We start from the raw sequence: 12569 nt of genomic DNA on the forward strand, positions 1-12569 counted from the left end.
AAGCTGCCAAATAAATTAAGCAATGTGATGTACTATGGCAAATTAAGAAATTCACCAAGAGACAGTAAAACAAAGGGTAGGAAGGAATTAGCAATTTTAAGCATGACAAAAGGCTAAGAGAGGGGTTTTCCATTACTAAGAGTGCAATTGTGCACATTTTAGCGACTGTGATCTGCACAAAATGATGACTGTGGGTAAGAGAATTGTAGCCGATACAACTTTGTGCATGAATCAAGATTAGAAAAGGCAAAGCTTGAAAGAGGACAAAAAGAGGCTGGCTGACAGATAAACATGGGGGCAAATGAAGTTGTTGTTGACAAATACAAGGTACTGCACCTTGGAAACAAGAGTCTAATAATGCACCTGGCTGTCTGATATAATGAACTGTAACTACTCAGGGAAAATATCTGGGTATGGTTGTAGAGAGTTCAATGAAAACCTTTTCTTGGCATGTGCAGCAGTGGTTAAACAGTACATTAGATATTTGAATGACTGTAGAATAAAACAGAAATAACACCAAAAATATTACAATGCTGCTATTAACATATGGTATGCTGCCACTTAGGATATTCACTTCTGGTCACTGTGTCAAAAAGACGTATCAGAAATAGAAGGGATTTTAAAAGCTGGCAATGAAAATGATTAGTGGGATGGCAAGAACTCCCTTTAAAGAAAGAAGCTGAAAAGAATGGGACTGCCAGGTATAGAAGGGAGGTGTGATCAAAATAATGCATGTGATAGAGAAGATAAATTGAACGGCCTCTTTTTTTTTTCTTGTAATATGAGAATGAGGAGGCAGCAAGAAAAACTGAAAGAAACAAATAAAAAAAAATTTGACAAATAGATAATTTGTACCCAAGTCCTCAAACTAGGCCTAAAGTTTGTAAGAAGTGTATAGTTCTGTTGAAAATTATTGCGTACGTCATACCAAGCACACACTGAAAAAACTGTAGAACCACGAAATATCGTTTGAGACTGGGAAGACTGTAAGGTTAAAATAAAGATGATACAAGTACTTTGCACAGTCAAGGATAATATCCATGGTTAAATGAAATAAACTTAGAAGGCAGAAGTCCTTAAATGTTTCTGACACAAGTCAAACAGTAGTTTTATGGGATTTTGAAAGAACCATTCTCTATGAGCAGGTTGTGCACTGTGGTTTGTTGCAGCGTAATTCAGAGAGATCCAAATCTGGCAGCAGCCGGGCTCAGAGTGGGACTTTGGAGAAAACCTGTCAGCTGCCCTCTTGTCTCTTGCAGCCTGTGGTTCTTGCAAGAACAGCCTAGTTGAGTCTAAAGAGGACATCTGATGGATTGGGTAGCATTAGCACAGTGTAAGAGCCATTCTCTGTCTCATGGAGGGAGAAGGCAGCTTTTTGGACTGTAACATTGTGTGACCTGGATCTCCCCTGTGGCTTTCTGTGTAGCTCTACAGGGTTTCTTGTTTCTTATTCTGCAGCAAGTAGTTGCTGCCTTGACTTTTCCCTCCGAATAGCACAGAATGGCAATTCTTGGCTCTTTTAGCTGCTGTCGAATGAGAAAATAAAGGATAGTTTTTCCTTTAAAGGGGCTTTAATTCTTAGCTTCTATTTCTAATAGTGTTCAAATTTTTAAATAAATATTATTATTTATTTTTGAGAATTAAAAAAAAAAAAAAATGGGACTGGGCCCAGGACATTGGGGGCTAAATATTGGGCTTGATGTTGTTTCATATGGTTTTTTTGTAGCTCTAAAATTCGTCCTTTCAAAACTCTAAATGTTTGGGTTTGAATTCTGTCATTCCTTGGCTGCAAGTTATAAATGTACTTTATGAGAAATCCATTGGTGATGCTGCTATTGTCTTTGGGCAGGAGAAAAATCCAAATCAGATGAATCAGTCCCACCTATTCTCATCCATTCTCAAAAGATATTGCAGGGGTGGGTGGCACGCCATACTCCTGGGGAGAGAAGGTGGGCTCCCACACAGACTTTGCCACCTGACTGTAGCAGTGATAGCCTTCAGAAGGCATCGTATTGATGATTGTGATACAGGGCCTCTGGAAGAAGTGGTTAAATATGTAGGCAGGGAAATGTTGATTGAAGGGGATCCTGGAGAGAAACCCTGGCACAAAGAATCTCAGTGGGTGTAAGAGATAAAGTTGCCATGGTGAGAGTGCTTGCTACCATTAGTACATCTCGATGCTCTTCATGAAGAAGACTGCTTACATACTGCTGTGCTCACAGACCATCCTGTTTCCAGTAGTGTAGACGGGCAATCTGGTTGGCATTTCTGTTTTAACCTGTTAATATTTAGAATTTATTGTGCTGCTATTCTTGTGCAAGGTTGTTGCTTTAAAACTGTCTTAGGTTAGCATTAGCTTCTAATTTTTTTGTTGTCCGGTGCAATTATAAGATTCCAGAATTAGTTCGTCTATAAATGTCATGTTTTTACGATACTGAGAGTGTCATTCTGTAAAGCAGCTGGCCAAGAGAAACTCTCTCTTGCTATCTGTTTGTTTAGTACCTAATCTCCGGAGCCCTTAACTACTGAATGAAAAGTTATACAGCACTAATGAAATGTGTCTTCACTGAATGCAAAAAGGACTAGAAGAGGGACGTCTCCCAGCTTCACATTTTAGCAGACCTGAATTCAAGTTCTGTGTATGTAGAGCTGGGAACACTGGATAAGAGCCTGTGACTGAATTCGTCTTACTACATAGAAAATTAATCAGGCCAAATCTACAACCATGGGAAACTCCAACCTGAATTTTGACAGAGCTGTGTTTGGGAAATGCTACTGTTACCCCAGAGCTCTGCAGTGTCTGTAACCAGGACTCTCGGGATCTAGATCTGAGCTCTGCAGGAAACTGGAAAGTGCTGAAAGCCTTAGCTAAAGCTAGGTTTTCCAGGCTCCCTGGTGTAGAGCTGAGCTTTGATTAGAGCTGGAGCTCTCAGGGCTTTTGGATTCCCAGGCTATAGCAGCGAGCCTTGGATCGCTGGCACAGCTGTCTGCTTCTGAGCCAAGCCCAGGGAGCAGGGAGTAGAGTGCCACTTAGTAGGGTAGGGGAATCACGCCTTGTTTGCCAAGAGTTCATCAAACCTCTCCATGTTTCAGGTGAAATATTTGCGTTCAACAAATTGCCATTTTCCAACAAAAATCTGTCTCACTGAAATGTTTCCAACCAACTCGAGTCACAAGTGAAAATGAATGTGTGGAACTCAGTCTGGTGCCAGTTTGTCCTGATCACATGTTCATCAATTAGTAAGGAACAAATGTATTTATTTGCCAGTCTTTCTGCAGGGAGTAGCCTGGAGTGCTACTGTCAGGATTTAAAATTCATTTGTAAAGCTATAGAGAAAAACTTTTCAATATACCTGCCACTGTTTTGCTAGGCTCAAATATTCCTTCCCTTTCATGAGTACTGTGTTAAACAAGAAATAGTATAATTATATGTATATAGTTTATATTAATGAGTGTGTCTGTTCAAATAATATGTAAACCATTACATTTGGATGGATGGATAGAGTTCTCTTTAAAAGGTAATCAGGATCGCGCCTGAGGATACTAGGCATTGTAGTCATACTGGAACATGCAGTCTTTATGAGAGAGAGCCTGCAGTCAAAATATGAGAACAGTAAGATTAACTGTGATCATTAATTGACTGATAAAATAGAATAAATGGCAAACACCATCTCTCGTGTTTGTATTTTATCATAACAGAGGTGTTTATTTTCTGGTAGAAGTAATTTGCAACAAACTGTTTCAATAGTGCCTTGGTATTGCCAGGTGCTGTGTTTTTACTCTAATGATACATGAATTGATGATGGACATTGCTATGCAGGTTGGTGTTTTGCTGGGTTGCTCTGAACAATTGTTATTTATGAGGTTGCACAGAATGATCATGCTTAGCAGATCATGTAATAGATACAGGGTTTTTTTGTTTGTTTTTTTAATCAAGAAAGCTACTAGTTATAGCTTGGATGTCTTTTTATGCACTGACAGGTCATCAGGATCTGGTTGTAAGGACTGTTTGATCCAAAGCAGACTTAATTTCCATGCTGCAGGAACAGATGTTCCTGATTTTTTTTTTTTTTTTTAGTTGAGTCTGATGTTTATGTTCTTTGACTTATGTGTGAAAGAATCCTACTGTTCTTAGTGCCTGACCTCCTTCTAAGTGCTCAGAATGAAGAGTTCACTCATAAGTTTACTTTTTTTTTTTTTAAAATGGTGTGAGAAGTGTAGAGTTGAGATTTCCATAATGCTAGTAAACTGTTTTGCTTAATACATGCTTTTATCTTTCACCTCTTGAACCAGGTTCATCAGCACCAAGACAGGGGTGAGACCTTTCAATGCCAGCTATGCCCTTTTACCTCCTCCCGCCACTTCAGCCTGAAACTCCATATGCGTTGCCATCAACATTTCCTCAGGACAGAATCCAAAGTGAAGGAGGAAATACCAGAAACTGAGGTGAAGGGGTCACCACAGCTAAATAGTGACTCCTGCCCGGGACCACAGGGGAAGGAGGTGGACCTGACCTTATGGGATCAGCATCTGTATCTAAAACACCTGATGTGGCTGGGCAGCCTAGCGGAGGTATTCCACCTTTACTAGTGAAAGAAGAGCCCAAAGATGACAATGGAATCTCAGCTGCACCTTTTGCTCTTAGCACTGTTGACAGAGCCCCCAACAACACAAAGCTGAAAGACTCCTCTGACTTTGTGGCCAATACAGCATCAGCACTATTCAGCCAAGACATCTCTGTCAAGATGGCATCAGATTTTCTTATGAAGCTGTCAGGTAATTGAGCAGCAAGCGGCAGCATCAGCTGCTCCTTTACGGGCTAAGAAACACTTTGCCTTGGGTTTTCTAAGTCATGGAATTGCAGGGAGAAAAACATGGCAAATTCTTAACTTATAATTTCTTGTTTCTTTTGATAAGAAGAGGTGCATGACGGAGGGAAGAGGGGAAACGCTGAGAGAAGAGAGGGATTTTGCTGCTTAATTGCTGGGATTGGGAGTGAGAACTTTTTATCCAGGCTTTCCTGTTCATTGACAATTACCTCGGCAAATCTCATTTGGTGTGTTTTTCAGGCATGCTGAATACGTGTAGTTCTGGTTTGAAATCACTGAGGGTCACAAGCGCCAAGCATGTTAGAAAATTCAGCTCTTAAGTTCTCTGCCTTTACCCATCTGTTAAATAGGACCAATAAAGTATTGATCACCTTCCTTTCAGAGTAGTATTTGAGGTCTAACAAGTAAATACATGTGAAGTATGAATGTTAACTGCATTTCTTGATTATAACACTTAAAAAAAGGTAGTCCTAGAGATTCATGAACAGCTTTTAAATTTTTTACTATTTTAATTGAAATCCATATCTAATGCAAAGCATGTGTTTGTTGTGTTTTCTTTCACTGTCAGATTATTGCTGTAAGAATGATATTCATATGTGAGACTCTGAAGTGGAGGATGTGTTTAGGGTGAATCTATTATATTTTATGTGCTCTTTTATTGATTTGACTGAACGCTTCAGAATTGTGGACGTGCTGGAGGGATATTCTATACTAAATGTTTTCAAAATTGGCCTTTAATTTTTAAAGAGAAAGAAGTCAGGAAAAATGTCACTGAAGAAACTTCTGTTTCACAAGGAGATGGCAGTCCCTTTGGCAAGTTTTAGACTTTGGAGATAGAAGATACCCTTTTCAATAGAGAATAATTGATCACCTTTTCCTTTAAGTGGAATGTAAGTTGCATTTTAGCAAATTTTATTGTCAGGTAAACTAAGGAATTAGCTCTGTCCTAATGCCATTGCCTTGGTGAAACCGCAGCCGTTTATTTTGGAAAAGCTTACTGTCCTCATCTCCCAAGACCTTTATACCTCTGGGATCGCAGTTCTGTGGGGAATCTAGTAGAATGGGTAAACACAAGAAATCAAGCCTGAGGCTTCATGGAGCCAACCAGGAAAACAGAAAAGAGCTGAGGACAAACAGGAGGTGAAATGAGCTGGCACAAATGGTTTGCTGTGGGGGTTGGAAGAAGCCACAGAAACCTCCCCTTTAAAAAAAAAAAAAAAAAAAAAACAAACTGTCGATATAATTTATTATTATGACCAACAAAAAATGAGTGAGGATGAGTCTGTTTTGCTTGTACATTTTTTTACTTGTACTTTTTTTAATTGAGTTTCAAATTTGGACTCTATATGAAATCCATTTTTTACATTGTCTGACAGCTGTCCCATATATATTGTTGTTCTGATGTCTGTCTTAAATTTGAGTTGCTGTGCACTAAGTGGCTCAACACATCAACTATACTGACCTGTAGATGGTAGTGCTCATGATGGCTGCGTGTAGCAAGAATGAGAGCAAAAAGCAGGAGAGGGGGGAAAGCCTGAAAGCTGAGAAAACATACAACATTTTGATGTGGTTTTTTTTCATGTGGGAGCTGATGGGGAGCTGTTTACAGTTTGGCAGATGGTCATGTTTTCAATGTCTGATCTATTGGCATCAGAAAAAGGATACAAATGTACATTATTCATGCAAAAGGCCTATGCAGTTATTTTATGGTGACTTACTAAAGGTCTTGAAACCTGACTTGTATGCACTGTTACCTAGCAACATGTTATAAAGTCACTGGGGGAGTGAGATGTATCTGTAATTTTGTATGTGTGCATATTTGGATGAAAATGTACTGCCAGTCACCAAGTTTACTACACAAGAAGAGCAATGTTAAAAGGAAAGGAATTTCTTTTCTCCTGAGATTTATATTGTGTTATATACATTTAGCTCATGCTTTCCTCCATACAGTGTGCATAAATTTAGAGTAGAAGTAATTCTCTTTTAGCAAGTTGGCTAAGTATTAGCTGCATTTTTTTGACTGCTTGCTGTGCTGAACCAAGTTCCTTTGAGTGATTTTGTTATTACGACACTCTCGTTAGGCCCATCAGAACTTCAATTATTGGCCCTACCTTTTCAATGATATAAATCTTTTGACATCTCAAATTGTGTATGCCAATTGTAACAGCCAACACAGATTTGTCGAGACCAAATTATGTCAAAACAATCTAATTTTCTTCTCTGACAGGCCTTGTGGCTAAGAAAGAAGCAGTAGATAGATAGTAGACTTTTAGAATTTGGCATTTATTCTTATTGAATATTGATGGTTTAAATGAACATTTATTTTTGCTTGCCAATGTTTATTGCTCCTCCTCTTCTTTGTTGGTGTCAGTTTGTATGCCTCCAGTTTCATAGGAGACCTCAGGGCCTGTTGGTTTTCATTTCTGTGTGGTTTCAGCCTCTTCTTTTTCCAAGTGTGTGACTCAGAGGAGTGCTTGTCTCCCTTCAGACCTAAGAGTTACAGTTTCCAGAAGTTTAACTGGTGCGCCTAGGGTGAAAGACGGTACAAAATTGGTGTTTATTAACTATTATGAATTTTAAAATTGAATCTTAATAAGAACATATATAATCTTGACTCTCAGTATTATTTCTGGTTGTGCAATGCAGTACCTTTCTAGTCTAGATGAAGTGGATATCAGATAGTTGGAAAACAGTACATTGAAAGTAGTTCACAGTCAAAAGAGAAGAGTCGCAGTCAAAGAGATTTGTAAAAAATGTGCAACTGTTTAACAAATAGTTGCACAAATACAAAAGCACAACTAGCTAGGTAACAGTTCTGTGGGAAAGGAACAGGAGTTAACAACATCATACTGATGCTAAAAAGGCAGTCATTGTACTGGGATGTATACACTGAGAAACAGCCTCAAAGAAGGGGGAAACAGTTCTGCTCTTCTCAGTCTTGCTGAAGTCCAAGGTTTTGGCACTGTAGTTTATGAAGAGTGTGGATAGTTAGAAAGACTTCAAAGGAGAGCAGCAGAAACAAATCTTGTCATTTTTTCCAGATTCCATTCTCTAGGTTCTAGTTTAAGGTAGGAGATGCTTTTAAATTCACAAGAAATTTAAAAGGTTTCTCTGAAATTTTATTTAAATTTGGAAAGGGTTGTTGTTTGTAAAGACAATTAGCAGACGACTTAACATGTAAACAGAAGAATATTTACGCATGGGCATGTTTTTACCTTCAAATCTTCCCCCTCTTATTTCAGTAGGACTGTTTGTATGCTTTAAGTTGCCCGAGTACTTTGCTGGATTAGTGCTTTGCCAGAATATTTTCTTCCCCCAGTCCATTAATTCCACATTGAAACTTTGTAACTGCATTCATATCTTAATTTACAGAGTATTTGCTTTTCCTGTTCCAAAGGTTTCAGTGGCAGACGTTATACAACACATCTCTTTAAATACTGATGTCCTTCCACCCACTTCTAAGGCTTGTTTTCTTTTGTAATAAAAAATGACTTTCACAGTGATCCAAATTACAATGGCCGATGTACTCTAGTGAAGTTATTACTGTGCCTATGTTATGTGCTGCAGTTACTTTTCATAACATTCGAAAATAAATGAATCCCCTCAAAATGAATGGGATTCTTGCACTATTGATCTCAGAGGAATTCTGTGTGGAAACAGTAATTGTAAAGCATACTTCATTGCTGTCCTCTCTCCCCCACCTCTCTGTGTTCACCAAGTGCGTTACTCTAGAAAGCATGTCTCTTCATCTTGTGACAGTGTATATTATGAAGTGTGCCCTGGTTCTGCAGTTCTTTTTATGTTCCCCAAGTTGTTGCATGGAAAAACTTTAAAATAGAGAGGAGGAAGGAGAGAGAACATGTTGAGGGTTTGGGGCTGGTCATGTTAAACAAATGAGAAACTATGTTTTCTTCCAGTTTGTCATATCTGCTGTCACTATCATGTGAGGAGTCAAATCTTTATTTTGGAAAATAATGCCACCATGGGATTTTGGTGACTGTCCAAAGTACTTGGACTTTGCATTCATGTTTTATTAGCTGATTCCATTAATGGAATAACAAAATAGTAAATCATCAGAAAGCTACACAAAAAATATTAGTAGATAAGCTAAGTAATCAGTTAGATTATTTGTTCTGTTTGGCTCTTGAAAATTACTGCATTCCTTAAAGGTAGCACAAGTAATTTTGAAATGTTTTAGCATTTGCCATTGACAGTACTGAACTGACTGGCTTGAACTCTTCAAACAGCTATTTTTAATAAAATAAAAGCATATCCAATTAAATTGTCATAATTGATGTATTTGTGTAGCAAGTTCCAAAGAAAAGACCATGCTGCCTATATTTAGGATTCATAGTTTATACCAGAAAGTAAAATTTCAATTAGAATATGTAAGTGCACAAGACTGGCAATTATTGAGCCATATCCTTAATTTAAAAATACTGTGAATTCCATAATGCTGCTGTCAGTGTAAATACCCCTGATGTCATCAAGATCTCTCTTTGAAGTGTCTCTCTAGATTCACATTTTCATAATTTCCGTATAGACCTTTAATTTAAAATAAAACTGAAAAAGGGCAATAGCACGGCTAATTAAAACTTGGGCAAATAAAAGCTTGTACTAATCTTTGCCACTGATATATCACCACCCTTATAATCTCTAAAAATCCTTAAAATCATACCCATCATGTTTTACACCTTGAAGGAATATGTAAAATTTAGCAAGATAAAACAGTGTAGACTCTGTTCTAATTCAGTCATTTAAAATGCAGGATAACAAACTGCTTTTTTGTATACTCAGCCCAATATAACTTTAAAGAAGACACGAATATGATTCTGGACCAGCTCTGTGCTTACAATTTATTTTTAATATCTACACAAACTCTTACACTTGGAGTATAAGACTAGACTAGACTGATGGCTCTTTTGCTTCCTTGATTACACCATTACTCTGGGCCAGAAGTCCTAGCTCATGAGCCTTTGTCACATCTATCCAAAATGGGAATTGAAGACATTGTTAGTTCAATCATCTCTGATTGTTTGTTTTGGTTTTTGTTTTCTTAAACAAATATAAAGATCAGTCTGGTGGTGTTTCTCTCCTTCTCTGTTTCTGTTCCTTTGTAGAGAGAAGAAATTTCTGTACTGCAAACAATTCTTTCCTACCAGCAACAAATTTCCCTTCACTCCTTTCACTCTCCTCCCCCTCTTTTCTCCAGCTTCCCCAGAATTTTACCTATTCTGCTGTTATTTTGATTTTTACCTGGAAAGGAAAGATGGTCTTGGCAGATATTACAACCTTGTTTAGCAGGTGGGACTTTAACTGTATAACAGACGTCTTGGGGGAATGTGTGGTCCTACAGGTGCCTTAGCAATTTGCCTAATTCCTCCATTCCACTTGGACTAGAAAACTGTGAAATTTTGAGGGAACAGTAGCAGGTCTGGTCATTCTCCAGCACTGTGTCTCATTTTGCGTGACTACAGCTCCTTAAATGCAAAGCAGCTTTAGAGAAGATCAGGATAGTTAGCTGGCTTTTCTTAACCTCTGCTTACACATTTTTAACATACTTAAGCAAGATGGTTTGGAAGACCTCATATTTTAAGTGGTCTCTGGAAGCCCAGAGGTGCAAGTCTTGCCATCATCATACTTCTCATGATTGTCTATTCTGCCATCCCACTGCTTTGATAAAAAGACATGTTTTAATGCTGAGCGCTCTTGAGTCGTAAGTAGCTTTTTCACTGATAGTTCCCATCCTCTTCCTTGGAGCCCTATAGGTTAGTTTATTTGGCTGAGGGCAGAGTAGAGGGCTTTGAAAATGAGATGTAATTGAGTTAGCACTCACAGGAGCGTTAGGTAACATGAGGTGCTCTGGGACAGATTAATACTCTAGGGCAGAAGGCACTAAAAAGAAATGAGAGACCAGCTAGACTGTCCTGCCAGAAGAGCAGTGTTTCTCCTTTTGGGCCACTTACAGTGTAGACAGCCTCAATGTTTAATAAGTTGAACATAACTTATCAGCCCAATTAGATTTTAGTCTGGAGATTCTCCAACAGGTTCCAATTGCATAGATTTTTCTTGCAAAGCAATTAGCTCACCAGTGGCTTCTTCTGCAGTGTTTGTACGCCTTACTCAGTTCTTGAATGTCATCAAATATAAGCCATAGTCTCCACGCAGAATGCCAACACCTACCTGCACATTTCAATTACTAGAGCAAAAATAGTAGAAGACCCAAGTCATACCCTTTATTGACCACAGCTGCCTTCAGGACAATGATGCCCACTGTCGGGGAAATGTGTCTTCCAAATACTGCGGAACTGATCTGTCAAAGGTCCTCGGTTTCTTTTAACCACCGCAGCTCAGAAGTTACCACCTGGAATGGAAGGCTCCCTGTGTCATTCAGATGCTCTAGCTCCAGTAGGACCTGGATAAAACACTGCCCTTTCTTCCTCAGGTAGAAGACATGCCATGGTTCTCTTGCCATGGTGGCTCTGAGGAGAATCACAAAGGGAGGTTTTCCTGAAGATCTCAAGGAGACCAGTTCAATTTGCAGTGCCTTTTGGAACGTGTCCTCACTTTCCCCTTTTCCCTCAGCCATGACTGGCCTGCTCTCCCTCATCTTTGTAGCTGTAGTCAGGCATCACTTCTAACATAATATGATGGTGCAGCAGTGTACTGTGGCGTTTTCATCACAGTTCCTTTCGACCCAGACTCTGTAGATGCTTTTTCTCATGGCCTCTTTTGTAGCAGCATTTTTGTTTTGGATTCTTTTTTCTTTCTCATGTTCTTTGCTCAGATGGATGGAACAGTGAGCAACTCCTGCTGATTGTGACTTGTAAGATTGAGCTTGGCTTGAAGTAATCAGCCCATTTTTCCTCTTTCAATTATAAACATTTTGAGCACTTAGAAATCCTTGTAAGTGGACTGATGCAGGTAGCAGCTTCTATCAGAGTGTTTCAGATTAGTGGCAGATGCCCTAAGCTTTTCTTGTGGCATTTGGCAGTTTTAGGAAAGTGTTATAACTTTCATCATCTATTTTTGCCAAATGGATCAAATGATTCCAGCTGCCAGGAAGATAAAAATCAGCAGTCTGGAATCTTCTTTGATCTTGTTTTTTTCTGGATATGGAATGGAATGGAACAAATGGAGAATTATCAACTCTGCTTGAGAGACTGCTGCCTGTTGGTTGCATTTGCTGGATGGGTTTTTTTTTTTCCTTGCTGTGTATTTCAAAATTAAATTGCTGCGTTTTTTTGGATTCAGTCTGCAGGCAACACATCCCTCAGTCTGTTCTCATTGCAGTTCAGAATGAATGTAAATTAAATACAGATTAAGTATATGTATGTGTATCTATTTTTGTATGTAGATAGAAGATGTTATTCCTTCTGGGAAGTAATAATTTTGTAGTTCAAATATACTTTAATAGACTTCAACATCATCTTTTTAATCCTTGTCTAGTTCTAATTTTTAAAAGATTCTTCAATCATAGTGTTTTTTAAAAATTGGTCTCAGTCAACTTTTATTTCCCTTATTTGCAATGTTTTTTCTTACATCTGTTTATTGTTCTCCCTAATATGACTAGTGATGCATCATAGTCATTATTTCCCATGTGTTAGCAATTTTGCTCATAATTGTGGATCCAAGATGGGACAGAGGCAAGAGTGGTGGGGATTTTTGTTGGTTTTGGGGTCGTTTGTTTTTTGGTTTAGGGTGGGGTTTTTTCCCCTCTAGTTTTAATGTATGGATCTG

General features: G+C 38.5%; 1 protein-coding gene across 1 annotated transcript in view; it reads left to right on the plus strand.

Annotated features, from left to right (window-relative positions):
* The window catches only part of ZNF827 (zinc finger protein 827), a 111131-nt gene that overhangs the window by 38723 nt on the left and 59839 nt on the right, over nucleotides 1–12569 (plus strand). Inside the window, 2 exon segments of the mRNA XM_050896187.1 lie at nucleotides 4294–4492; nucleotides 4495–4776. Coding sequence (XP_050752144.1) covers nucleotides 4294–4492; nucleotides 4495–4776 — 481 coding nt within the window.

The sequence above is a fragment of the Gymnogyps californianus genome, chromosome 4, assembly GCF_018139145.2.
Source record: "Gymnogyps californianus isolate 813 chromosome 4, ASM1813914v2, whole genome shotgun sequence".
NCBI lineage: Eukaryota > Metazoa > Chordata > Aves > Accipitriformes > Cathartidae > Gymnogyps > Gymnogyps californianus.